The sequence below is a fragment of the Ovis aries genome, chromosome 5, assembly GCF_016772045.2.
Source record: "Ovis aries strain OAR_USU_Benz2616 breed Rambouillet chromosome 5, ARS-UI_Ramb_v3.0, whole genome shotgun sequence".
In the NCBI taxonomy this organism is placed as follows: Eukaryota; Metazoa; Chordata; class Mammalia; order Artiodactyla; family Bovidae; genus Ovis; species Ovis aries.
In genome coordinates this window covers 4819316-4846997 of record NC_056058.1, presented here as the reverse complement: position 1 = coordinate 4846997, position 27682 = coordinate 4819316, and the positions used below count along the sequence as shown (strand labels likewise).

Here is a 27682-nt window from a genome sequence, read left to right as displayed (position 1 = left end):
GGATAGCTCCTGGGACCAGTGGGTGAGTCGATGGCTCATTGGATGGAGGGACAGATGGCACATATCCACCTTTGGCCCAGTGAGTGGGGAGGTCACTAGTTGTGAACTGGGTGGTTAGGATCCAGGGCTTTTGATGGACGAGTAGGTGGGTAGAGGGCTCACTGGCTAGGAGGCACACTGGTGACCCCTCGCCGTCCTTCCTGCAGAGTGGCAACAAGATTGCCCTTCGGACCACAGCACTGGAGAACACATCCATCAAGGTGGGCCCCGCGCGGAAGAACGTGACCAAGGGCCGCATGGCGCGCAGGAGCAAGCGGAGCCGAAGGCGGGAGACACAGGACCGGTGAGCAGTGGGCCGGCCCCCGTGGAGGGTTGAGGTAGGATGCATGGAGAGCTTGGGCAGCTCTGGCCACTGGGGGGCGGGACTCGTGGAGAATCTGGATTTCTAACCCCTAGGCGGAAGTCGCTCTTCAAGAAGATCTCAAAACAGTCGTCTGTACTGCACACAAGCCGCAGCTTCTCCTCCGGCCTCCACCAGTCCCTGTCGTCCAGCGAAAGCCTCCCAGGCTCCCCCACCCACAGCCTGTCCCCCAGCCCCACCACACCCTGCCGCAGCCCGGCTCCCGATGCCCCAGCAGGTGGGTGCACACCCCAGAACCACCCTGGGAGGAAGGGCCACACAGGGCTGCAGTGTTTGGCCCAGGGAGGGGGGACGAACAGAGTTGGAAGGATGGTGACATGATGAATGACAGCCTCAAAGGCAGCCTGGGGTGGGCAGGGCAGATGTGAGGGCAGGGAAGGGTGTGTCCAGCAGAAGGGAGCATCATAAGCAATGGGGGTCTAGACAAGAGGGATGCAAAAGCTAGAGGGAGGCTAGGGAGAGGGGATTGGGGGATGGATCAAGCCAAAGAGCTGGGCTCAAACTGGGGGAGGGGGGGGGGGCAATAGGGAGCCACAGAGAGTGAGTGAGCCAGAGAAGATATGGAAGGATAGTTCTAGAGCAGGAAAGGATGGTCCCCCTGAGGTTCCCCAGTCTGTGAGAGACAGCCCTGTTTCCACTGGGTTAGCATCAGTCTAGAGGGGGAGAGAGACAGGCTGGGGCAGTCCACAGAGGAAGGAAGGCATCCTAGAGGAGAGCCACAGAGCTGCTCTCCGGAAGCCCTCCCTGCCTTCTGAGGACCCCACTGCTGTCTCTCCCTCTAGCCTACCCTGACCTCACGGGGCTGGGGGTATCTGTGCCATCGTTACCCTCCTTAGACCAGACATCCTCTGAGGCTGAGGCGTAGGGGTGGAGAGTGGGTACAGGCAGAGGCAGGGCCCTTATTGGATAAATTCCTGGACCAGTGGGTGGATGGCTCATGGGATGGACAGATGGACAGTGGACAGGTACCTTTGGCCGAATGATTTGCTGGGGCATTTAGATAAGAAGTGGATGGAAAGGTGCTAGAGCTCTGATGGTTGAATAGGAGTTTACCGGATCTAAGCCAAAGGAAGAACCTGCGCAAAGGGAAAACCAGGCCTGATAGGTGACCACATGCCTGGAAATGATATGGGCTTTGCAGTCAGTCCCAGGACCCCACCTCGAGGCTGGGACATTGAGACTGGTGGCCTGACCCTCCCCTGTCACTCGCAGACACAGCGTCTCCACCCAGTGTATCCCCAAGTTCCAGCAGCCCTGCATCTCCAGCTGCCGCCGGCCACACCCGCCCCAGCTCCCTGCATGGCCTGGCCGCCAAGCTCGGGCCACCTCGCCCCAAAGCCGGCCGCCGCAAGTCCACCAGCAGCATCCCACCCTCCCCACTGGCCTGCCCACTTGTGCCCGCGCCCCCACCCCGCTCACCCTCACCCCTGCCAGGGCACCCGCCTGTGCCTGCCCGATCCCCAAGGCTGCGCCGAGGCCAGTCAGCTGACAAGCTGGGTACAGGTGAGCGACTGGATGGGGATCTGGGGCGCCGCAGCCGCGGCCCGGAGTCTGAGCTGGTGATCATGCGACGGCTGCATCTATCTGAGCGCCGAGACTCCTTCAAGAAGCAAGAGGCCGTGCAGGAGGTGAGCTTTGATGAGCCACTGGAAGAAGCCACTGGGCCACCCACCTTGGTGCCGCAAATTGCCGTGGAGGGCGCTGAGGCCGTGTCAGGAGCCCTTGGACCCTCTGGGAAAGACTAATCTACTTGGCCTCCCCCTGGCCTGGCAGTCAATGCATTTTCTGTGGAATGTGTTTTCCATAAACTGACACCTGGATGGAGACTGAGCCACCAGCCTCTGACATCTGAAAGAAGAGAGGCCATCACAGTTCTTGCCGGACGGTGTAGACAGTGCCTCCTTCATGTTCTGGAGCTGGTCGATCAGGGGCCCGTAGGGGCAGGAATGGGAGACTAGGGTGGCATTGTAAATAGCAGCAGATCCCTGCAACTAATTTATTACTTTTTATAAGCGACAGTCAGACTGAGTCACCACCTTAAGGCGGCTGCCCAGGTCTTGCCCCAGGCACCTGGGACCCATCTGTAAACCCTGCCCCCCCGGGCTGAGAAGGAAGCACTTTGGACAAGTCAACGCGTGTTCATGTTTTATGGTTTTTCTGTTCTTTTAAAGTTTTTTTGTGTGTGTGTTACTTGATCCCATCCCTGACTCAAGACCCATACATTTGAAGGGATGCAGCCTAGCTTATCAGTCCAGGCCCAATTTGGATGACTTGGAGAGTCTGTAGACAATTCCCCTCCACCACAAAACAAAGTAATTCTGATGATGGACTGGATTCTGCAGGCCACTTGCCACTATCATGGCTTCCATCTCTAGGCCAGCCTTGCTAGAGTCTGCCTCCAGTTCTATAGGCTTAGGGGTTGTGGGAACTGGGGCTTTGATGTATGAGTAGAAGTTCACCAAATATAGACAGAGGAGTCATCCACTTCACAGGCAGACACTGATGCCCCAGGAGGCAGAGGCCTCAAAGGGTACTGCCAGGGTAGGGGAAGAATGTCCACCCTGGACAAGAATTTTTTGTATTTGATGCCTACCAGGGTGAGAACTTGACGATGATGTGTCTGAAACACCCCCTGGGAGGTGCCTTCGATATGTGACAGCCTTGCTGGGATGAAATCCGAATAAGAAAATCCAACCGGGGGGCAGTGAGGCCCAGGTTGCAATCTTGGCTTCACTGGCTCTGGGAAAATGGCTTCCCCACTCTGTGCCTCAGTTTCCTTGTGTTTACAAAACTAATACTAATGACTATTTATTAAGCACCTACTGTATGCCAAGCGCTTTTACTTGTGGCTTCTTCCTCAGTCAGCTTTGAGAAGGCTGGAGGTAGTGTCGTCCTCCCCATAACTAAGGCCTGGCAAGGGGCAAAGACATGCCCCACGCTTTCCTGGTAAGAGTCATGCAGCCAGCCCGTCCTGGGCATTGTCAAGGGAGCTGTGGAGAATCTGTTAGATACAGCAGACTCCGACTCCAACCCTCTCCCCTGAAATGCTGTGTGACCCACTGGGCATCTCAGAGCCTCCGTTTTCCACTGGGAGATGGCTAACGTAATGGCTGTGTCCCACAGGATAAGGGCACTTTCCAGGCTCTGCAGCCCACTCTGCGTTCCTTCCGGAGCCACCCACACAGCACTGCCTGGTGTTGGAGCTAGATCAAGGCTGTGCATGACTTTTGCTCCCGCCTTCCATCCTGGAGCTGACAGTGAATAAAAGCTCACATTTACAAAGAGGAGGTCCGATGTCTGGATTTCTGAGGGGCTGAGAAAAGGGTAAGGGAAGAGTGGGGTGGGGTCGGATGAAAATAGACCCTTGGCTCAAAGTCGCCGGAAGTGGGTTTGGAAGGCTGCTGGGAGCACCATTGAGATCCTTCTTGATGCCTTCTCTGATCCAGGTCTCCAGCTACCCTCTCCCGGTTGAGTACCTATCATGGGCTCTGTCCCTAAAAGCTTCCTACAGACACCGTCTGGGCCTTGAAACTGTGATAATGAACAAATAAACCATCTTTGTGACCTTTTTATACTGGTCTTCGCTTGGGCTGTGCCCTAAAATTCCCCTCACCACGTCGGAACCCAGCCTGAGTGCGTTCAGATTACTTTTGAAGTGTTAGGAAGGGTCGGAAACTGTAGCCACGCCCCTTATTTCCGAGTGTCTTCGGCTCTTTCCGGAAACAGTCATACGCCTGCGGGCCGGCATTGGGGTAGTTCTCTCCGCCCGCGAGTTAATTCAGTTGTTTCTAGACGCTCTGGGCTACCATGGAAACCCCGGCTTTGAAGCCTGATCCCTTCTCGGCCCTCAGCTTGTTTCCTGAAGCGTTCAGCTTTCTGTGGCGAGCCCGTTCCACCTAAATGCCACCTTCAGTTCCTTGAGCTCAGGGCCACCTCACTTGCTCTCGGGAGCCGTCCCTGCCTCGGCAGTTTCCGGAAGTGGGTAGTCGCCTCTGGATCTAAGTCCTCAGGGCCTCGTTTGGGGCCAAGCACACTTGGTTCTTTCCAGTAAGTTTCCGAAGTTTCGAGGCCCAGCCTGTTTTGCGAGTCCGGCTGGAGAGCGCTCGGCCGTTTCCGGAATCTCAGGCATCTCAGTACAGCCCAGTCTAGCCGGGTCCAGCCTGCGAGTGACTCATCTGATCCGATTGTGTTCGACTGTTTCCGGAAATGATCGGCTGTCTCTGGCCACGTTCCCCCCACGTTCCCCTCCAGTCCCGCGGGAGTACGTTCGGCTCTTTCCGGAAGCAGTCGGGCGTCCTCTGGCCCCACCTCGGCCCCAGATCACCCGCCCGGCCCGAATGCACTCGGCCATTTCCGCCGGGGGGCGGGCCCGACCGTTCGGAACCGCGGCGGCAGCGGCGGAGGCGGGGATCCCGCGGCTGCGGCGACGGCGGCCGCGGTGAAGCCACGGGTCTGGCTCGGTTCGGCGTGACGGTGGCCGCGGCGGCTGCGGTGGCGGCTACGACCAGGTAAGTGTGAGCTGTCCGCGTGGCAGGCGGGGTTGAGGGTGCGCTCAGATGCGGGGCGCCCAGGCAGAGTATGGGGCCGCGGTGGAAGCCGGAACGCGAGCAGGGCTGCATCGGGCCCCGCGGGAACTGGGGGCCGCAGGGAGCGGGAGGCCTCGGGCTCGACCTGGCCCTGGTGCAGCCTGCCCTGGAAGATGAGGGTGGAACGGCGAACTGTAGGCAGAGAGAAGGGGTTGGAGCCGCGGCCCTGAATTGAGGGAGGCCCTGCCGGGAGTGGGGCGTCGAGCAGTAAAGAGGGGGCGCCCAGGCATTGTGTAGGGCATAGTGGGGTGGTGGGGTGCAAGACGGTAGAGGGTCGACTGCGCTCTGGCCCCCGAGCTGGGCTTCGGGGTCCACGCAGGCCCGAGTGCGCATTTGCACACGCGTGAGCTCGCAGGCCCTGCATCCTCCGCCAAGCCCCCAGCCTGGCCCCTCCACCCCGCCTCTTGGATTCGGGGAGCGCTGGTTCCCAGGCGCGCACACCGGGGCGTGTGCAGACGTGTGCACGGCAGGGCGCGGAGGCGGGCAGGCAAGCGGATTCAGGCGGTTTTCTGGACGTCTCTGTCGCTGGGCCTCAGTTTCCCCATCTGTAGAATGGGGGACCAGGGGCCAGGGAGTGGATATGTTGGGGCGTCCCGGAATGTGGAGCTTGTGCCCAGTACTTGGACACCTCTAGCGTTTCCCTGTGGTCGACGGATAAAGCCTGACCCTCTACCTGGCCCCCAAGGCCCTGCCTGGCCTGTGGCTTTCTTAAGGCCACTCTGAACTCTTGACAAGTATTTCTTGCCGTCAAGCCTTTGCCTGTACTAGTCTTTCTGACCAGCGCTCCTCCTGTCCTCTGTGAGGAACCGCCTTTCAGAAAAGCACCGCCCCCCCCCCCACCCCACCCCCAATCTCTCAGGAAGACCCAACCTGCAGGGCTGTGATTGAGAATGTGTCTGTGCTGGGCCATATCTCCCAGGATTGGTGACTCCTTGGGGGTGATCATTGCCCCTGCATGCAGCAGCCACCCGCTTGGCAACTGCAGTGCCGTCCTTCCTGCTACCCTTTCCCAGCTCCATGTCTATTCTGGGGCTAAGGCCCTCTTGGATTCCCACCAACCCTCTTCTGTTTTAAGTACCTACTGTGGGCCTGAAGCTGAGACATGTCAGGAACCACCCGCCGCCCCCACAGCGCCCCGTTCTCTCCTCCCCCTGCAGAGATCAGAGATCCATTTGCTTGGACTCACCTTTGCTTGTGCTATGACATCTGCTTGGACTTCATTCCCTATCCCTTTTGGCCCCTGCCGCCTCTTACTGCGCTCAGCCATCCCAGCCCCTCCTCAGGGCTCCACAGCACACTGAACATCATCTCCCATTACACCCTGCACATTACGCCCTGAGCATTCAGGGTTTAACTGGCCATTGGGGATGGATGCATCCTGGGCCTTGTGAAAATGAGCTTTTCAGTCCTGGCTTCCTGGCCCACTGAATGGTCCAACAGAGACCTGCTTACTCTGAGCCTTAGTTTCCCCATCTCTAACAGGGGCGAAGAAAAACTTGTTTACTGAACTTGCAGTGTGCCCAGGGCAGATTCTTGGGAGCTCTGTGCCCAACAACCCCAAGGGAGGGCTATTCACCCATCTTACAGCTGGGGAAACGGAGGCCCAGAGAGGTGCAGGGACTGACCCAAGGGTACCCAGTTAGGGGACTCTAACCTGGGATTTGGGTTTGGCTCTGAATTGAGGGTGGCAGGAGTTCAAACCGACTCATGCTGCCCCGCCCCTCTCCCCCTAGGTCGGTGTCCCGAGCCGAGCATGGTGACAGCCTGTGCCCTCGGCCCCCTCGCCTGGCGCAGCTGGAAGAGCCGCCAGCCTCGGGAGCCGATGGCCCCCCACGTGAGGGAGTGAGCAACCTGGCCCCACCCTACGGATTGAGGGGGGACGCAGCAGCTGAGTGACCTGAGATCAGGCTGCCGACCCCCTCCCACCAGTTGACGAATGGTGGAACAAGCAACGAGTGACCCTTGTTAGGGTCGTGAAATAATGGTGGGAAGCAAAGCGTGAGCATCCCAGGTGGTCGCCTGTAACTTCTTGGTGGAAATCGAAGCCTGAGTCCCCAAGCCCATCCATCGGACCCTCCCGGCCCCCCACCCCGGGCTGATGGGGCCACTGGGGCCCCAAGCAGCCACCTGACCATCCAGACCCCACCCTGCCAGCCATGGCTGGCCCTGAGGGCTTCCAATACCGTGCATTGTACCCATTCCGCCGGGAGCGGCCGGAGGACCTGGAGCTACTTCCGGGTGATGTGCTGGTGGTGAGCAGGGCCGCCCTGCAGGCGCTGGGCGTGGCCGAGGGCAACGAGCGCTGCCCGCAGAGCGTCGGCTGGATGCCTGGCCTCAATGAGCGTACCCGGCAACGCGGTGACTTCCCTGGCACCTATGTGGAGTTCCTGGGGCCCGTGGCCCTGGCCCGGCCTGGCCCTCGCCCACGTGGCCCCCGCCCACTGCCCGCCAGGCCCCGAGACGGGCCCCCTGAGCCAGGTGAGCAGCAGATTGGGCCCCTGGCAGGGATGAGGGAAACCGAGAGTGCCCCCAGACCCTCAGTTTCCTCTTTCCCATGAGGCGATGGTGCTTCTCCCTGGAGAGGAGGAATGAGGATATCTGATTGGTTGGCAGATGTCAATTACACTGCTATGGAGGGCTGGGTGCAGTTTGTGGCTGGGCACCCAGAGGCGGACACACTAGCCTCGCCCTGCTCTCACGGGGCTTCTGGTTCAAGAAGTGAGAAAAAGGTGATCAAGTGATATCAGCTGCCGAGAGAAAGACGCCTCTCAGAGAGTAGGGGGAGAAGGCAGCAGACATAGCAAAGACAAAGGCCCTAAGGGAATGTCGCAGCAGGTTCAGGGAGCCAGCCCTGACAAGTGAAGCAGAGTGAAGAAGGGGCCAGGTCCTCCCCTTGGATTTCATGGGGTTGGTTTTGAAGACAATAGGGAGTGTCCAGTAAGATTCAGAGGCTCAATTTAACTTCATCTTGTGGCTTGCAGACGGAATCCCTTGAGAAACCCGCCCCCCTTTGTTGTAACCCTGGTTTTCTGATTTCCAGAATGATGGGAGCCAAAAAGCCCAAAGGTGGGCTACTCAGCCGAGGCCACGCAGCACAGTGGCGTGTGAGGATGCTCCATCCCTTTCAAAGAGACCCTCGGCCACTCCTCCCTCCAAAGAGCATGCTGGGAGTGGAGAACCAGGGCACTGAACATACATTGTGACTGCATGCCAGGCTGTATGCTGGGCAGGGAAACCGAGGCGCAAGTTGTAGGAAGGAGGCCGATGAGTGCTGAGCACCCAGCGTGGTCTGCCTCATCGCTCATGGTGGCCCAGCGTGGCCCCGTGTACACATGGGGAGACCAGGGTGCCAGGAAGTCGAACCACTCGCTCAGGGAGTCACCCAGTGAAGACCAAAGCCTTGAGAGGCACCATGGCCCCTCCCAATGGCCCGCCTGGTTTTGTGCCCAGGGGACTCTGATGCCCAAAGAGGGTCAGCTCAGAGTCCCCACAGCATGGAGTGGCATGGCGGGGTGCCGAGGCGGCATGCTGCAGGCTGGGGCTTTGCAGCATCTGGTGTCTCCAGAGCCTGTGCCTGCGTCCCGCCTCAGCCTGGAGGAGCGGGAGGCGGCCCCATCCGGGCTCCCCGCCAGAGTCTGCCTCTCCCCCTGGTAACAGCCGCCTCCCTCCTCTGCCTGGCCTGGGTCCAGCCACCACACACATCCCCACTCCCAGGCAGCCACCCAGCTCCGCCCTCTCAGTCTCCCGGGGCCACGTGACATGGGCCAGGGCCAGCCCTCTCCAGGCCTCGGTCTCCTCATCTGGAAATGGGGGGGAGGTATTGGTCCTTTTGTTCAAGCCCTGACCCTCCAAGGACCACTAGGCAACGCGCTGTAGCTGCCTGCCTTCCCTCCATGCAGCTCTGCACAGAGAGCTGCGTGCCTAGCCCTGATGGCACCTGGGGCCCCACCGGCCTGTGCATCTAGGGGAGCTTGCTCTTTTCCTGAAACTCAGTTTCTCATCCTTAAAATGGGGGGTGACGCCTATTCTAATGGGATCTCCCTCCCTGAGTTGCAGACAGGCAAATTTCAGAGTGGAGTTTCGGAACTGTGGCCCCCTTACCAGCCGGATGTCACCCACCTCCCCTTGTTTGCTCTTTTTTTTTTTTTGCATTTTTGACACAGCTGGGCCTTTCTGCAGCTCAAGCACCACCTGGCCCATCACTCAGGGAGGCCCCACAGGCCCTGGCTTGCCCCTGCTGTGTGCCAGGGCGTCCCCGCCAAGGGCCAAAGCTGCATCAAATGGTGGCTGTGCCGACAGAGAGCGCCTGAACACAAAAGGTTGGGTGGGGCGAAATGTGGGGCCAGCAGGGGGCTGGGACAGGGAAGGGGGGTCAGCATTTTTTAAAAGGGGGGACATTAAAAAAAAAATGACTTAGAAAATGGAGAAATTTTCTTGGGATAAGATGTCCTGACCGCGATGAGATATTTTCCTTTTATTCTTTTCAACTGCTTTGTTGTTCCCGCTAAGAAAGGAGACATGATGCCATTGACCAGTTTCTCAGTTGCAGGATCCGAGGCACAGAGAGGGTAGGTCCTGTGCCCGAGATTGCCCAGCAAGCAACAGCAGAGTCCTAAACCTGCTGATGAGCGTCCTGTGGCTGCTGTAATGAACGGCCACAGCCAGTGGCCGTTCAAACAACAGGAGCATGTTCTCTCATGGTTCTAGAGACCAGAAGTCTAGACCAAGGTGTGGGCAGGGCTGTGCTCTCTCCAGAGACCTTAAGGGAGGAGCTTTCCTTGCTTCTTCCAGCTTTTAGGGGTTCCAGGCATACCTCAGTTTATTGCTACATCACCCCAATCTCTGCCTCTCTCTTCAGATGGCCTTCTCTTATAAAGACACCAGTCCTTGGGTTTATTAGGACCCCTAGTCCATGATGGTCTCATTGTGAAATCCTTAATTATACCTGAGAGATTAGGGAGTGGACATCTCATTTGGTTGACACTGCTCAACCCACTCCACCTCGCATCTAGTTGTGTGAACTGACCTTTTAAACCCACAAGGTTGTGTCCCACCAGCTCAGCCGTCCCAGCTGGGCCTTCCGTCTCCCCCAGGGTGGTGGGCTGGATGCCAGGCCCTTGGGCTGAGATGCAGCAGGCAAAGACTGGGGTGGGGTCCTTCTAGGGACCCTGCCAACACTGTGTCCCCTCCTGCCAGGCCTGACACTCCCTGACCTACCCGAGCAGTTCTCACCCCCTGATGTGGCTCCCCCTATCCTGGTGAAGCTGGTGGAGGCCATTGAACGGACAGGTGAGCCTTGGCCTGGCTGCAGCCCCTAGATTCTGCTTGCTTGCCTCTGGGGATGGGCAGCTCATCCTCTTCCCTAGGCTCAAGTTGCATGGAGAGGCTGAGTCTGGATGCCCCGGGTCTCCATGTTGAGTTGGGGAAGGAATAACTCCCTAGGGAAGTGGACCCCTTCATAGCATGTGCCCTGCCCTCTGCTACCATCTCCCTCCCCTCCCTCTGCTCTCACCTCTGGGAGGTTGAGTAGCCACCCCAGACCCCACATGGGGTAGAGGCAGCATTTGAGAGCTGGCCTTGGCACCTAGGGTGACCCTGACCTACCCCATCCCTTCCCCCCAGGGCTGGACAGCTACAGGCCTGAGCCACCCACCATGCGCACAGGTGAGGGCGAGCTTCAGTGGGCGAGTGGGAAAGGAACCTGCCCTGGACAGATGTGTCCTGTCCCTGTGCCCGCCTTGGACCGAGGTATCCCCCTTGCACCCGCAGACTGGTCCCTGGGTGATGTGGAGCAGTGGGATGCGGCAGCCCTGTCAGAGGGTGTGAAAAGCTTCCTGCTGGCGCTGCCGGCACCCCTCGTGACACCCGAGGCCGCGGCCGAGGCACACCGAGCCCTGCGGGGTAAATCTGGCGGGAAGCCCGGGCTGGGGAAGGCATCGGGGCAGGCGGGCTCAGGCTCTGTCTCACCCAACCCTGGTCATCTGTCTGCAGAGGCTGCGGGGCCCGTGGGGCCGGCGCTGGAGCCCCCGACGCTGCCACTGCACCATGCGCTCACGCTGCGCTTCCTGCTCCAGCACCTGGGCCGGGTGGCCGGGCGCGCCCCAGCCCCGGGCCCCGCGGTCCGTGCCCTGGGCGCCACCTTCGGGCCGCTGCTGCTGCGCGCGCCGCCGCCGCCCTCTCCGCCGCCAGGGGGCGCGCCCGACGGGTGAGAGGCCGACGCTGGGGGGCGGGGCTCTAGAGGAAGGTGTGGCTGGAGACGTAGCCAGAAAGGGGTCTAGGAGGGAGGAGTGTGGATCCGGGCCCCACGGGGAAGAGGCCAGAGCTGTCGTGATGGGCGGGCTAGGAAAGATAACTGGGTGAGACGAGCTCCAAGAAGACTCCATCAGGGCTGGGGACAAGGCGAAGGGGCTTGGACCAGAGCAGGCAAGTGGATTGTGTCTGTACTCCTTTCTGCTTCCCCACCCCGGGCGCTGGACTCCTGTTTGTTGTGTGAGCACTTACCCGTCGCTTGCTGCATGTACAGAAGCAGTAGTGGGTCTCCCACGCCTGCCCGCAGCATCTACTCTTCTTCCACTCGCGTGCTTTCACACATACCCCCTGCCAGGTGTGCAAGTAGACACAAGGCCATGTGCACACCGGCACTCACCACGCTCCCCTTCCCCCTAGGACCGAGCCCACCCCCGACTTTCCTGCGCTGCTGGTGGAGAAGCTGCTTCAGGAACACCTGGAGGAGCAGGAGGTTGCCCCCCCAGGTGACCCCCACCCCCTTGGATTAGCTCTTATTGTTGGGGATGAGAATGCTGACTCGGGGCCCTGCCAGTATCAGCAGGCTCAGTTGCCAGGGGAGCTCACCCTGGTATACAGTTGGTGCTCAATGCGTATTTGTTTTCCTGTCCCCCAGCACTGCCACCAAAACCCCCCAAGACAAAGCCAGCCCCCACAGGCCTGGCCAATGGGGGCAGCCCACCCTCCCTGCAAGACGCTGAGTGGTACTGGGGTGACATCTCCAGGTAGGACTGCTGGGCGGGGCCGCAGAAGCCAAGGGGCAGGGTCTCCCGGCGGGCAGCCCCCATCCCGGCTGTCTCCACAGGGAGGAGGTAAACGAGAAACTGCGGGACACGCCCGATGGCACCTTCCTGGTCCGAGATGCCTCCAGCAAGATCCAGGGAGAGTACACGCTGACCCTCAGGTGGGGGCCCATCCCTTCAAGGAGTCCAGGGGTGAGGGGTGGGAGGGGGCCACTCAGGTCAGAGAACTGGGGGCCGCACGGGCCGTGGCACATGGATGGACCGCTGCTGGGCACTGACACCCCCTCACCCACCCCAGGAAGGGCGGAAACAACAAGCTGATCAAGGTCTTCCACCGAGACGGGCACTACGGCTTCTCGGAGCCGCTCACCTTCTGCTCTGTTGTGGACCTCATCACCCACTACCGCCACGAGTCACTGGCCCAGTACAACGCCAAGCTGGACACGCGGCTCCTCTATCCGGTGTCCAAGTACCAACAGGTTGGGGGCTGCGGTGGGCGCTGGGGGTGGGGGTTGGCAGTGCCCAGCTGGCACTGGGCCTCAGTTTCCCAGGTAGCTTGCCTGATGGCGCCGGGTATTCCCAGGACCAGATCGTCAAGGAGGACAGCGTGGAGGCGGTGGGTGCCCAGCTCAAGGTCTACCACCAGCAGTACCAGGACAAGAGCCGCGAGTACGACCAACTCTACGAGGAGTACACGCGCACCTCCCAGGTACCGCTGGCAAGCACACCCCAAGGAGGCCTGGGCACGGAGGGCAGTGCCAAGGTGGCAGTGCCAGACGTCCACTTCCAGGTCACAGAGCAGGCTCTTAGCGCCAGGGACTGCCCTGAAAACAGAAATCAGTGCAGTGGTGGTTTAGTTGCTAAGTTGCGTCTGACTCTTGCGACCCCGTGGACTGCAGCCCGCCAGGCTCCTCTGTCCATGGGAGTCTCCAGGCAAGAATACTGGAGTGGGGTGCCATTTCCTTCTCCAGAGGATCTTCCCGACCTAGGGATTGAATCCGTGACTCCTGCATTGCAGGCAGATTCTTTACCAACTGAGCTATGAGGGAAGCCCAGAAATCAATATATATGATTCTAAAAACAAACAAAAACACAGATGAGGAGGTACCAAGCAGCCTCACGAGCGGCTGAGCCATGTAAGGTGTCTTGGTTGAGCCCCTGGGTCTCAGTCTCCCCGTCTGGAAACTGGGGCCATGAGCTTCGGTTCCTTTTCTTCTCCATCCCCTTCAACCTGGATGTTATCGAAATGATGGTAACCACCTCACCGAGAGTTGCCTAAGATGAAGGGCCAGGAGGTCATGAGAAAGAGCAGTACCTTTTAAAAACAGGCAAGTGGGGAAAGGTTTTGTCAATCCAGGACTGTGTTAATAAACTTCTTTTGTAAGTTGAGATGCAACTTATTCAGACTGAACATCCCATCTCCCTCAGGGAGTTTCTGTTTCCCCTGTAATCTCTGAGCAGTCTCCTTGTCTCCTTTCTAGAGACCGGTTACCTGAGGTTCTGAGTGGACAGGACAACTGTCTGGGATCAGTTAGGAGCATCATGACCTTGGAAATGGCTTAGGCCTCCTGAGCCTCAGTTTCCCCATTAACAATTCTGACTTTGTATAGGCTGTTGGGAGGTTTGATGAGAGGATGCATGAAAGGGGCTTGGTGCAGCAGCATCTACCCTGAGAAGGAGCTCCATGAATTGTAGCAACTAGATTTGTCATTAATTCTCAGCAGCGCTCATGCACCCACGTGTTCTGTAAGATGCCCAAAGGAGAATCTAAAAGAAGAGTGGGTTGGGGTATGTGGACTTTGAAGGCTGAATAGGAGTTCCTTCGGTGCAGCTGGAGGAACAGTGCGCCTGGTGGAGGGACCAGCTTGAGCAATGTCTCCATATCAGAGTGGGGATCTGCCTTTACCTCTCATGAGGGCCTTGCCGGGAGTCCCAGGAGGTGCTCAGACTTACCCCCTCTTCCAGGAACTGCAGATGAAGCGCACAGCCATCGAAGCCTTCAATGAGACCATCAAGATCTTTGAAGAGCAGGGCCAGACGCAGGAGAAGTGCAGCAAGGAGTATCTGGAGCGCTTCCGACGTGAGGGCAACGAGAAAGAAATGCAGAGGTGAGTGCAGTTCCTTTCCTCTGCCCTGCCGCACCCTGCTCCAACACAGCTCAAGTGGGGAAAGAGAGGAAACAGGGTGGGCAGCCTGGGTTCCGGGGCGGGGAGAGGGTCAGTTTAAGTGGACTTTGAAGGATGAATAGGAGTTTACCAGAAAGAGAACTCAGGGAAGCAGCCTGTCCAGAGGCTTAGAGACTGGGAGCCAGTCTGCGGCCTCTGAGCCACTCCTCCCACAGGATCCTGCTCAACTCGGAGCGGCTCAAGTCTCGCATTGCTGAGATCCATGAGAGCCGCACAAAGCTGGAGCAGGAGCTGCGGGCACAGGCCTCTGACAACCGAGAGATCGACAAGCGCATGAACAGCCTCAAGCCAGACCTCATGCAGTTGCGCAAGATCCGAGACCAGTACCTTGTGTGAGTGCCTGGCTCTGCGCTCGCCTGGGGGGGCCCCCCCCCGTTAATGCAGGGGCACCTGGAGGGGTGACCTCTGCATGCGTCTCGCTCACCTCCACCAGGTAGTCCCATCTACCTCCCTACCCCCTCCTCTGTCCACCAGCCCCCTTCCCCTTTGATCAGGCCCCTCCTGGCCCTCTCAGAAGGGCTCTTGGACTTCCCTGGTGATCCAGCGGATAAGACTCTGCTTCCATGGCAGGGGGCATGGGTTTGATCCCTGGCCGAGGAACTAAGCATGGTGCCTCCAAAAAAAGGGGTCCCTGTACAGCAGCTCCATTCAGCCTCAGCTGTGAAATGGGAGCACTACACGGCTGAGTCACTGGGAGCCCCCGACAGGATCCGCTCCATGAATGCCTACTCCGTGACCCGGCATGCAGTGCCCAGCCTGAGCCCAAGATCCCGTTTCTGAGGCTTCCCCCTCCCACCTGGGCCTTTGACACTTGTGTGCACCTAGTGTGCACTGAGCACCGTGCATACATTAGCTCGCTTGGTCCTCTGAAATACTGTGAAGTTTCCCTTTCGCAGGTGGGGGAAACTAAGGTTCAGAACGGACAGCTGCCATGTGCAAAGGCACGCTATGTGCAGCCCCCTGGACTGAACCTCTGATGCTGATAGCACCTTGTGATGGCACAGTCTGGGGTCTCAAAAAAGTGTTAACAGAAACAATAAATGGGGGGGTGCCAGGGGGGCGGGCAGCGGAGCGGGGTTCCCTGGCATGCCTAGGGCATCCACCTGGGTTGAAGCTGTCCTTGTCCTGGCCGAGGCTGACCCCTTGTGGCAACCGGGGGTACTGCACCCAAAACCTACTCTGGTCAGCCCTTGCCTCCAGCCTGGCTGGTCAGGACCACGGAGGGCTTGCCTTTCCTATGCTGCAGCCTCTGTTCCCCTCCCAGCCAAGCAGCAGGAGCCCACCTTTCCTCTTCCCTCCAGGTGGCTCACTCAGAAAGGTGCCCGGCAGAAGAAAATCAACGAATGGTTGGGGATCAAGAACGAGACTGAGGAGTGAGTGACCACTTCAGGCGGAGGGTGGAGGGGTGTTCTTAGAGGAGGGGCCGTTTTTGTGGGTTTTGCAGGGTGAATAGGAGTTCACCAGGGAAGGAGCGTTGTCCAGGTGACAGAGGGACCTTGGAGGCTGGTGAGTAAGTGACCAGGGCTCCTCCCTGCCGCCCCCACAGCCAGTACTCACTGATGGAGGATGAGGATGACCTCCCCCACCACGAGGAACGCACATGGTATGTAGGCAAGATCAACCGCACCCAAGCTGAGGAAATGCTGAGTGGCAAGCGGGACGGTACCTTCCTCATCCGTGAGAGCAGCCAGCGGGGTTGCTACGCCTGTTCTGTGGTGTGAGTGCCTGGCCTGGGAACTGAGAATGGCTGAGTGTTGGGAGGGGGATCCACCCATTCCTTCTTAGGGCTCTCACTGAGCACCAGCTGTATGTTCGGCCTTGGGAGACAGCCTTGGGAGACAGTCGGGAAGAACCCCTGGGTTCTTGGGAACAGGGCAGGAAGCTGGGGCAAGATCAAAGCAGGAGATGACAGGGTCGGGGCCAGGTCGTCAGCCAGCACCCAGGAGGTGGGGAAGTAGGGGTCCCGGACGGGGTCACCTGAGAGGAGCCGTGGGGCGGAGTTGGGAAAGCCTGCGAGGGTGGGCGCCCTTCTGACCCAGTCGGGCCCCCCGCAGGGTGGACGGCGATACCAAGCACTGCGTCATCTACCGCACGGCCACGGGCTTCGGCTTCGCGGAGCCCTACAACCTGTACGGGTCCCTGAAGGAGCTCGTCCTCCACTACCAGCACGCCTCCCTGGTGCAGCACAATGACGCGCTGACCGTCACGCTCGCTCACCCCGTGCGCGCCCCCGGGCCCGGGCCCCCGCCCGCTGCACGCTGAGCAGGCGCGCGGGCCCAGAGCGGAGCCGCGCCCGGCCGGAGGCTGCGGTGGCCGCGCATCTGGACTCTGTCTTTCTAATGTCTCTTCCTTGGGTTTCCTCCGCCTGTCTCTTCTTTGTGAATCTCTCCAGGTGTGTCTGTTTTTCTCTTTCTCTCTCTGCAGTTCTGTCTCAGTCTCCTCTGTGTCTGCCTCTCTCTCCATCTTTATCTGGGTCTCTTTCTGTCCCCCGATGTCACTCTGTCTCTTTCTAGCTCCATGTGTCCGTCCCCTCTCTCTCTCTCCCCTTCCCCGTCTCTGTGTATCCGTGTTGGGGGTCCCGCCTCCCCAACTCCACAGCCCCTGCCCCCATAATCACTGCCCTCCAACGGCTCTGGCCACCCACAACCTTGTGCCCTGTCCCCCACGGGCCTCCAGGGGTCCCCAGAGCCCCACCTGGCTGCACCTGCCGTGTTTACAGAGGCCCCTGGGTTGCGTGGCCCCCGCCTGGGTGCCCCGATTTTTAAGCCATAGACCTGGGGTCAGGGCAGGAAGGAACTTCGCTTGGCCACTTCCAAGAACCTCAGCCGTGACGTCTGGGGCCAGGCGGGACCTGCCCCATAGACCCCAACTTCCCCTTCAAACCCTGAAGTGAAACCCAGCCCCGGGTTGTCCCCACCATGGGGCTGCTGCCAAGAAGTACCCCTGAAAAAGAAAATAATTAAAAATAAACTCACAGGCTGACCCCAGGCCTCCCAGGAACTGAGGCCACCAGCACCTCTGGGCAGCCGGCACATAACGCTGCCCACAGCACCGTAGTCATCACAGACTTAATTCTTCTCCATCCTGTTGGGCTCTGATTTTATTTTTCCTTAAGTGTACCTGAAGCCCTCTTTTCTCTCCTCTTTTGGGACGAGAGCCCTGATTTTCTATGCCACCCACGGACCCCAGCCCCCTTTTCCCACCTGTCTGGCTAGGCTGGCAGGCGGGTTTTGTATGGTACGTTGATACTGACATGGATATAAAACATTGAAATCGATGGATGCTTCTGTTTTCAGTGACACACTTTAGCTCTGGGCTGCCAAATGAAGGCTGCCAACCCCTGCCTCCTCCCCGACCTCCCTCCCCATTGCAGTTTAGATTGCTCACGTGCAGAGAAATTGAGACCTGCCTGAGGTCACACGGCAGAGAGGCTCAGACCCCAACCTCTGCTGCAGGGACCCCAGACCATAGCTCCCAGGTTTGAGTTTGAGTTCCGACACTCAGCCACCATCCCTACCTCCAGAAAACCGCCACCCCTCTAATGTGCAGCTTCCTCATGGCCATGCAGAAAAGACTGTCACGCTCCCTCCCATGCCACCCAGAGGGGCCTCCTGTGTCCTGGATCCCTGTAGTGTCAGCCCCTCTCTCCACACCTGTCCGGTGCGGCCTGCTGTGGCTCTAGAGACACTGAGCTGGGTCCTCATGGTGGCACTGACCCAGACTCAGTCACCATTCCCTACCCTCCCCAGGGTCCCTGTCTCAACCCTCCCCTCACTCATGCCCAAGGCTGCAAACCTCTTCTCCTCCCCAGCCCACCGCACCTGTCCGGACCCAATGTGGCTGAGACAGCCCCCAGGGATGGAGTCGCTGTCTGATCCATCTCTCCCCTGGGCTCTCAGAGGGACAGGAGTTACCTTCCAGGGCCTCAAGGCTCCGGTACTCCCCAAGCACTGTCCCCACTTGAGTGACTGACCAGTCAGGAGGCCCCCTCTAAATAACTCCAGCTGACTCTGCCCCCGCTGAGGGCTTCACCCACAGCGTGAGTGGAAACAGGGTAAAGCTCACCTCAGTCCTATGAGCCCAGCCGGGTGGAGCCTGAGCACAGAAGAGAACGTCCCACATAACCTCTAGCTGGTCTCACACTCAACCAACTGTATCTCCTTGGGAGCGTCACCTCCCATCTCCAGTCCCATTTCCTCTTACCAAGTAGGGCCAACAGTCTCTACTGGGCATCTCTGAGAATTTCATGCTCAAATGGGTGAGGTTACCTTTAGGAATTCCTCCAAATACAGCTGGTGCTTAATACCCACTGGAAAAAATTGTAGCAATTATATTTATTGCTATTTCTTCAGCCCAGTACAGGACAGAATACAGACCAAGTTCCCCAAAGCCGTGTCACTTAGCCTTGGAGAAGCTTCACAAAGGAAAGGGGTTCTGCGAAGGGTTCAAAAGAATAAGGTGGGATAGTCCAGCTGTGGGGACTTCAGGGGAACCCCAGCTCCCGAACCTGCTGCTATGAGTGTGGCCATGTGGGCTGGGGTTTCCCCAGAACTGGCGGGGGACATGGGCTGTGGAGCTGGGGGCTGGACTGATTTCCAGGCAAGGGTGGGGAGCGTTTCCTCCGGTGGGGCCCAGATCTTTGCCTTGCAAAGTCTGAGTGTGTTGGGTCCATCCCCAACACTCCCAGCCTCCAAGCCTTTATCTGGGTTATTCTCTCTGCCCAGCTTTAGTCCCTAAACCTCACTTCTCCTGCTTAATAAAAGGAGAAGTCGGGGCTTCATCACCTGAGGTGTCCAGCACAGTCCTGGAGAAAACCTGAGTCTGCCTGATTCCCCCGGATTTGGGTCCTACGGGGCCAGTCCTGCATCCCATGTATTAATACAGCATACAGGCTTCAGGTAGTGACTGCTCCAACCCAGGCTTCTCTTCTACCAAAGGAGCTGGCAGAGGGCAGGGGTGCACCCCTCCTCAAGCCCAGGAGAGTAGCAAGAAGGAAGACCAGCTTTCTCTTCCCACCCCCCCAGCCAGGGATGGGGGTGCCAAGAGAACTGAGGTGCCACTCCCAGCACTGGCTTCTGCTTTCTGGCCCTGGCTGTGGTCAAGCCTGAGTCAGCCCCACGGGACCACGCTGTCTGAGTCGGGGAGCCTGAGAGGGGGAGGGGTGAAGCTTGGGAATGAGGAGGGGTATGGGCCAAGCTAGGAGAGGGGGCCTGGCTGCCCACGCCAGCGCAAGGGATCACCTCCCATGGGAACACAGGGTAGGGAGGTCGGAGAGTCGGGTCCATGGGCTAGGACTGGGGTGGGGGTGGGGGGCTGCGGCGGGCCCCATAGAGACCTCCTTCCTCTCCACTTCTCTGTTTCTCAGTCTCTAAGCCCCCACCTCACTTCTGCTCAAGGTGCTCAGCCTCAGCTTCACAGGGCTGAGCCGGGCTGATTGCGGGGAAGGGTTGGGGGAGATGGAAGGGCAGCGCGTTGTTCAGGTGACTGGGGTCCCAGCACCTGGCGGGGGTTGGGGAAGGATGGGGCTGGGATGGGAAGAAAGACCCAGAGAGAAAAGTAGAGACACCCAGAGGCACCCGCCCGGGCCCCCGAGGGGCGTGGGCACCGGGAGGCGGGTTCCGCCTGGGGGCCGGGCCACCGCCGAGTTAAAGGCGCTTCTTCCCGGGGCCACGGCTCCCCGCCGCCGCGCGTTCGCCGCCGCTGTGATGGCCTCGTCGCCTCTCCTGCTGCTGCTGCTGCTGCTGCTGCTGCCGCCGGAGGTCCCCGCCGCAACGCGGTGGCCCTCGCTGGAAGCGCTCCCCGAGGGGGCGGCCCCCTGCCAGGTAGCGTCGGCGACGCGGCGGGCGGGCCAGCCGGGGCCCGCGCCCAGGTCAGGGGCCGGTCGCTCCTCTCCTCCCACCACCCCCCGACCTCGACGGGGACCACCGGGGGCCGGAGAGGATGCTACCCGGGGGGAGGGGGGTGGCGACCCCCTCCCCAACCCCACCCTTCAGTCCGGCACTTTGGCCATACTTTCTTTTCCCTTTCGCTTTCCCATCTGGAGTCCGAGTCCCTCCGCTGCCCCCCACCCCATCCTCCCGCAACTCCCTCCTCCCCCCAAGGTGCACCGAGCACCAGCTGTGTACATCTGGAGCGAGAATCAGAGTCCCCTCTTTTAGGCCAGGGGAAGGAATCCCAGACTAGCTGAGCTGCCGGCCCCTGGCCACGGGCATTCATCGAGGGTGCGTTCCGTTCCGGGGAGAGCACGCGTTTTTGTGGTCCGGAGTAAACAGATGCCCGGGAGGCTAAACCACTTGCTCACAGACAAGGCCGCCGGCCACCCCTCAGCTGGAGCCGGAAGTCAGCACCTATTAGGCGCCGCCTCTGCAGTAGCCTTGGGAGGAGTTCAGCGGGCTGGTGGAGAGGAAGAGCAAATAAGGAGTCAGAGAGGTGTAGGTCCTTGCTCAGCCCAGGGCCTTGGCTCGAGGGGATGAAGTGGCCACAAAGGAGCAGGCGGTGGTGATATACACCCCCAGAAGTCTACCGAGGCGGGTGAAGGCCATGAATTCTTCCACCCTGTCTCCCCCTGGGTAAGAAGTTTCATCACCTGGAGGAAAGCAAGCCTTGTGCCTCCATTAACTGCCTACTGTTTGCAAATCTGTGTCACATCCATCTTGCAATCTGGCTGATATTTAGGAAGATTTAGGCTTTCGGTGAAGCCTCAGCATCAGACTCCCACCTGGCAAGGTGGGGAAGGAGTGTGAGATAGAACACCTACGGTCTGCAGCTTCCGTCCTGCCAGAGAGTTTAACTTGGCTCACACCCCTTCCTCCCGGGCAGGTCGGTGAGCTGTGCCTGCAGGCATCGCCCCAGAAGCCTGATGTTCCCCTGGTCAACGTGAGCCTCTACTATGAGGCTCTGTGCCCCGGCTGCCGGGAATTCCTGATCCGAGAGCTCTTCCCAACGTGGCTGATGGTGTGGGAAATCCTCAACGTCACCTTGGTGCCCTATGGGAACGCTCAGGTGCCTGGGGACCTGGAAATGGAGGCACGTGGCCACAGGAAGGAGGCCTGGGGAAGGGGGCAGCCAGCACTCACCTCGTTGCTTTTCAGGAAAGAAACGTCAGCGGCAAGTGGGAGTTCACGTGCCAGCATGGTGAGCGGGAGTGCATGCTTAACAAAGTGGAGGTGAGCAGCTCTCCTCTCCCTCAGTTCCCAAGGGAGGGGCACGGAGGCTGTGGCGACTGCCCTGCTAAGGAAGGTGAAATCATGACTCAGAAGGGATTGCAGACAGCTCTGTCCCTTGCCTGTGAGCCTCCATTTAATCGCGTCTTTGTTCTCTGCTTGATTGGTGGACACCTCGTGATTATTCCTGGGGTGGTCCTTGGGGTGGAGGGTGCTCTGAGCCACTCACATCCTTGCCTGTCTGCTCCCACCCCCAGGCCTGCCTGCTGGACCAGCTGGAGCAGAAAATGGCCTTCCTGACCATTGTCTGCCTAGAGGAAATGAATGACATGGAGCAAAATCTGAAGCCGGTGAGTAACACCCCTCATTCAGCCTGGGTTGGGGGGCCCTGGCCTCCCTGCATCCAGACAGACCCAGGCTCAAGTCCTGGCCCCGACTGCCACTCTCTGTGCAGTCCCAGGAATACAGCCTCCTTTCTCAAAGATTCAGTCTCTGAATGGAAGGAACCAAGATCTTCTGCGGGGCTGCCTGATAGATCAGGGAGGGCTTCCTGGACAAGGTGCCTCTGAGCTGGGCTTCGTTGAACAGGAATATACAAGGACACAGACAGTGATCCTTCTCTGGGGTATGGAGATGACACACCTGGCCCACCTCCCTCCCTGGAGGATTATGAAAAAGAACTCCCAAAAGGGTGACTCATCTGCCCTGATTGTTTATTTATTCATCAAGCATCTGGGCCACCCAAGAGACCTGAAGCCCTGAGACACCTCCAAGCCCTGCAGAGTCATAGTGTGGCTGGGGGTGTGCCAAGGAGGAGGGAACACTCAGGAGACTCAGAGGAAGGAGGAGGAAGAGTGTTCCCAGCAGAGGGAACAGCAAGTACGGATGCTCTGGGGAAAATAAAACACTGCAGGGGTGGGGCTGCAGGTCTGGTCTTCTGGGAGGCAGCCTGAGCCCCTGCCCTGGGGGCCTCCACTCAGGCATGTGTTTAGCACTTGCTGTTTAGGAACCTTGCTGCATCCCTGGAAACCTAACTGTCTCCTGTTGGCAGTAAGGAAGCAGAAACTGGGCTTGGGGGACTGGGGGTTGCTAGAAGGAGGACCGTTGGGGAGATAACAGGGAGGAAGCTGAAGCAATGCCCCTGCTGACCAGCTCGCCACCTGCCCTCAGTGCCTGCAGATCTATGCGCCAAAGGTGTCCCCAGATTCCATCATGGAGTGTGCTAGGGGGAACCGTGGCATGCAGCTCTTGCACTTCAACGCTCAGCTCACGGACGCTCTGCGGCCACCCCACAAATATGTGCCCTGGGTCGTCGTCAATGGGGTAAGAACTCTTGGGGCCCCCCGGCAGGGACCAGGCTGATGGGCATGTACATTGATCTGGGAGGCAGGAGGCAAGGGCCACACTGGGGGCCAGTGGAACTTTTAACCCCCTGTCTTGCTTGTTCAGGAACACATGGAAGATGAGGAACATCTCCTACACCTTGTCTGCCGGTTGTACCAGGTAAGCCAGGCAGGGAATGGAGGGATCTGGTTGGTGGAGGTAGGGTAGGATCTCCTTTCAGGACCCCAACTCATGGCCACCTTCTCCAGGGCCAGAAGCCAGATGTCTGCCAACTCACAGCTGACCTGTCCAAGGAAGTCCACTTGAAGTGACTGACAACCCGTGTCCTGGGAGGGAGCTGGTGCAAGAACGAAGTCATACCTGTCCTTGTTTTTGATCCCTGACTCGGCAAAGCCACTACTTCTACCTACTCTACAAAGCCCAGACTCAAAATTCTGCCCCAGGATCAAGAATCTTGCCTTACTGTGAATGGTGCTACATCAAAACTCACTTAATAAACACTTTTGGATTTTGTGATTCAGCAAATCTCCTTTTTCCAGATATGCACAATGCTGGGACTCCTGAGAACCTCCCTGTCCTGGGGATGAAGAGCCAGAGTCCCTAGTCCCATGGGGGCGGGGATGGGCCAGACGGGGAGACACCAGTACTAGAGGAGTCCAGAGGAGAAATGAAGATTCTTCATAGGAAGGAGAGACATTGGAGTTGGGGTTTTGAAGGGTGACTAGGAGTTCATTAGGCAAAACATATATCTGTTACATCAACACACATCCCTAGCTACTCTTTTTCGCTGCCCCACACTAGGGTGTTATGGGTTAAGCCAGAAGGTGGTAACTGGAATCATGCAAGGCCACAGGTGGGGCAGTGACCTTGTCTGGGGAGTTTGAAAGAATATGTTCACTGGGGAGAAGTCATGGAGTTCCAGGGAAGGGAAACAAGTGTGAAAAGACCCAGACAGCAACAAGATCTGGAGTTAGACTGCCAGGCTGAGGCATCTAAGAACAACAGGGCATGGATAACTTTCAAAGAAGGGGAAAAAGTCACAGTTCTCACGCTGGTGTGAAATGAATACATGTTACAGATTGTCTTTATTTCATGATTTATGAGGGGCACCTGATCAGATATTCAAAGAACAAACAGGTTTATAGATCAGGAATATTGATCGGGCAAAACTGACTCAAGGGGCAGAGAAATGATCAGCTTTCCCTTTTTTTTGCACCCAGTTTTATGATGTGTATAATTTTAATACAGTTGACCCTTGAACAACACAGGCTTGAACTGCATGGATCCGCTTCTACACGGATTTTGTAAAATAATTTTATTTATTTAGTTTTGGCTGAGCTGGGTCTTTGTTGCTGCAGGCAGGCTTTCTCTAGTTGCAGCGAGCTGGGGTCTACTCTTCACGGCAGTACATGGGCCTCTCATTGCAGTGTTCTGTTGCCGTGCATAGGCTTGAAGGTGTTCAGGCTTCATTGCGGCTCAGAGACTCTAGAGCGCAGGCTTGTTGTGGCACACAGGCTTAGTTGCTGCTCAGCATGTGGGATCTTAATAGACCAGAGATGGAATCGGTGCAAGGCGATTGAAAGGCGGACTCTTATTCAGTGGACCACCAGGGAAACACCCTACGCAGATTTTTTTCCCCCAATAAATACAGTCCTACGTGATCTGGAGTTGGTGTATGTGGTTAGAATGCTTAAAATTTACTTGCTTCGCAACTTTCTCATGTAGCAATACAGCACTCTTAACTATGGTCACCATGCTGTACCTTAGATCCTCAGGGCTTATGGTAACAGTTTGTACCCTTTGACCAGCATCGCCCCATTCCTCACCCCATCCCCTACCTCCTGAAAACCAGCATTCTTCTGTTTCTGTGAGTTGGGCTAATTTAACTTCCACGTATAAGAGAAATCATGCAGATTTTAAGTGTTCTCTGTCTGGCTAATTTCTCTCTGTTCTCTGGCTTCATCCACGGTGCCGCAAATAGCAGGATTTCCTTCTGGTTTTTTTTAATGACTAAATAATATTTGAGCTGTCCCTTTTGTTAAAAATAATCTCAAAGTAAGACCTTCCTGACCAGGTCTCATTGAATTTGCCCTGATTATTTTACACAGGTACAGCAGGAGTTCAGCTTGCTTTACTGGAAGTTTCCATAAGGAGTCTCAAAGTGGACTTCCAAAAGCCTCTATCCTTTGCTAACTGAAGATAACAGCCCGAGCTTCACCTGCTGTATCTACGCCTTTTGCTGAATTTGGCTCTTCTTTGATGTCCCTGAAATATGCGAAGGATCTTGGTTGGCCTGGCTGGATCTCTAAGGCTTACCCTGCAAGCTAGATACAAGCCAGCTTTCCTGAGAGGGTTTTGTAGCACTTGCTCCCAAAAGTCCGACTTAGTCTCTTGACACTGGTTGGTGAAATCCTATCTGAGGATGTTCTCTCTCTCCCAGAAAGTGGAGCTTAATTCCACCCCCTCACCCCAACCCTGAGAGTGGGCTGGATTTGGGGACTCAATTCCAAAGGAGGGAAGGTGAGACATGGTAACTCGATAGTGGAGCAGAAACAGCTGGCAGACAGCCCCTGAACCACATGGTCCAGGTGAGGGTTGCAGGCTTCTAGCCAGCGTCACTAACAGTAAGTCATGCAGTATCACGCGCTTTCACACGGACACCACCTTTGTGAACCCCAGTCTAACCACGAGAAAACAGCACCTGAACCCAGATGGAGGGACATTCTACCAAATGCCCCACCGGTCCTCTTCAAAGGCATCATGGTTATAAAAAACAAGAAAAAACACTGAAAGATTAGAGACCGGAGGCGCCTAAGGAGAGGGATAACATCCCCCAGTATGGTGGGATCATGGCCAAGTTTACATTTGAACAAATAACTGGAATTAGGACTGATAAGTCTGTCCTGTGGCTCCCTGATATCAGTAAATGCCCCTTCAGGAATCTGCCACGTAGAAATGTTTCACAGAGCTAGAGACTACAATCTGCTAGTGAATATAACAAAAAAGAGGCAGACTCCCAGATATAGAGAACAAAACAGTGATTACCAGTGGAGAGGGTGGAGGGGCAATATAGAGGTAAGGGATTAAGAGGTACAGACCATCAGCATAAAATATGCTACAAAGGGTATAGAGCATAAAATATGCTTCCCTGGTGGCTCAGTAGGTAAAGAATCTGCCTGCAGTGCAGGAGATGGAAGCAGATGAAAGTTCAATCCCTGGGTGGAGAGGAATCCCTGGAGGCGGGCCTGGCAACCCACTCCAGTATTCTTGCCTGGAGAATCCCATGGACAGAAGAGCCTGGTGGGTTACAGTCCTAGGGTCTCAAAGAGTCGGACAGGACTGAAGTGACTGAACACACACACACACACACACACACACACACACACACACACACACACACGCTCCAAGGATGAGCTTCCCCAGTGGCTCAGACGGTAAAGAACCTGATTACAATGTGGGAGATCAGGATTTGATTCCCCCAGTCAGAAAGATTCCCTGGAGAAGGGAACAGTTTCTCACTCCAGTATTCTTGCCTGGAGAATTCTATGTTGCCGTCAGACACGACTGAGCGACCAACACACATATGCTACAAGGATATAGTGTATAACACGGAAACTATAGCCGATGTTTTATAATAGCTACAAATGGAGTGTAACCTTTAAAAATTTTGAATCTTTATATTGTACAACTAATTTATATATTATAATATATCAACTAGACATCAATGAAAAAAAAGAAATATGTCACAGGGAGGGCACTAACCAAGCTCCTTTTAAATTAACTGACTAGAGTAATTGTGACTACAAAATCCCTTCTAAAAATTAACACAGCATTGTAAAGCAACCAAACTAGAGTAAAATAAAATTTTTTACAAATTCCTTCTAAAATACAACATCACATCATATTCACATTTTATCATATTCACGAGTTCTACCTACACTCAAGGAGGATGTACAGATGCACATCTGAGGCAGAAATCTTGGGGCCATATCTTAGAATGCTGCCTCTCACACTTCCTGATATAGAAAAATATACTCACAGTGAGACATAAAGGCCTCTCTGAATTACAGACACAACTGAGCAACTTCACTTTCACTTTTCACTTTCATGCATTGGAGAAGGAAATGGCAATCTGCTCCAGTGTTCTTCCCTGGAGAATCCCAGGGACAGGGGAGCCTGGTGGGCTGCCATCTATGGGGTCGCACAGAGTTGGATACGACTGAAGCGACTTAGCAGCAGCAGGCATGCAGGTGGTGGCTCATTCAGTAAAGAAATACCTGAAATGCAGGAGACCTGGGTTTGATCCCTGGGTCAGGAAGATCCCCTGGAGAAGGAAATGGCAAACCACTCCAGTATTCTTGCCTGGAAAATCCCATGGACAGAGGAGCCTGGCGGGCAAGAGTCCATGGGGTCTCAAAGAGTTAAGACACGACTGAGCAACTAAACCATCACCAGGCATGCAGACAGAGTTTATAGCTTCATAAAGTTCAGCTGTGGGTCAAGAGAAACAGCATAGGGGAAGTAAAATTTAGAATTTGATTTTGGGAAGCTTGTCCAAAACATCCTTGCCATCTCTTGTTTGACCACTTCCAATTTGCCTTGATTCATGGACCTGACATTCCAGGTTCCTATGCAATATTGCTCTTTACAGCCTCAGATCTTGCTTCTATCACCAGTCACATCCACAACTGGGTATTGTTTTTGTTTTGGCTCCATCCCTTCATTCTTTCTGGAGTTACTTCTCCACTGATCTCCAGTAGCATATTGGGCACCTAATGACCTGGGGAGTTCCTCTTTGGTATCCTATCATTTTGCCTTTTCATGCTGTTCATGGGGTTCTCAAGGCAAGAATACTGAAGTGGCTTGCCATCCCCTTCTCCAGTGGACCACATTCAGTCAGACCTCTCCACCATGACCCACCTGTCTTGGGTTGCCCCGCAGGCATGGCTTGGTT

General features: G+C 56.9%; 3 protein-coding genes across 23 annotated transcripts in view; all 3 read left to right on the top strand.

Annotated features, from left to right (window-relative positions):
- MAST3 (microtubule associated serine/threonine kinase 3) overlaps nt 1–3705 on the top strand; it is a 49537-nt gene extending 45832 nt beyond the window's left edge. For all 17 annotated transcript variants that reach the window (XM_042249637.2, XM_042249635.2, XM_042249634.2 and 14 more), the window contains 3 exons: nt 207–343; nt 457–638; nt 1634–3705. In XM_042249637.2, coding sequence (XP_042105571.1) covers nt 207–343; nt 457–638; nt 1634–2166 — 852 coding nt within the window. In that variant the 3' untranslated portion in view covers nt 2167–3705. The remainder of the gene's footprint in view (nt 1–206; nt 344–456; nt 639–1633) is intronic.
- Nucleotides 3706–4806: 1101 nt separating this feature from the next.
- Nucleotides 4807–17498, top strand: PIK3R2 (phosphoinositide-3-kinase regulatory subunit 2). 5 transcript variants are annotated; one of them, XM_027969420.3, is made up of 16 exons: nt 4807–4929; nt 6741–7485; nt 10204–10296; nt 10630–10671; nt 10777–10908; nt 10999–11212; nt 11674–11759; nt 11909–12017; nt 12098–12196; nt 12334–12514; nt 12619–12744; nt 14001–14143; nt 14377–14553; nt 15523–15594; nt 15768–15938; nt 16276–17498. In XM_027969420.3, the coding sequence occupies exons 2-16, from the start codon at nt 7164–7166 to the stop codon at nt 16481–16483; spliced, it is 2175 nt and encodes a 724-aa protein (XP_027825221.1). In that variant the 5' UTR covers nt 4807–4929; nt 6741–7163; the 3' UTR covers nt 16484–17498. The 5 variants fall into 5 exon arrangements, with proteins under 5 accessions (XP_027825221.1, XP_042105577.1, XP_027825218.1 ...); XM_042249643.2 differs by adding an exon at nt 9171–9326 and having other exon boundaries at nt 10777–11212; XM_027969417.3 differs by adding an exon at nt 9171–9326 and having other exon boundaries at nt 10630–10908.
- A 2428-nt stretch (nt 17499–19926) lies between these two features.
- Nucleotides 19927–23039, top strand: IFI30 (IFI30 lysosomal thiol reductase). The gene is given in 7 exon segments (NM_001205150.1): nt 19927–20043; nt 21041–21223; nt 21313–21387; nt 21642–21734; nt 22555–22707; nt 22834–22887; nt 22977–23039. Coding segments are annotated over 7 exon segments (738 nt in total).
- The last annotated feature ends 4643 nt before the right edge of the window (nt 23040–27682 follow it).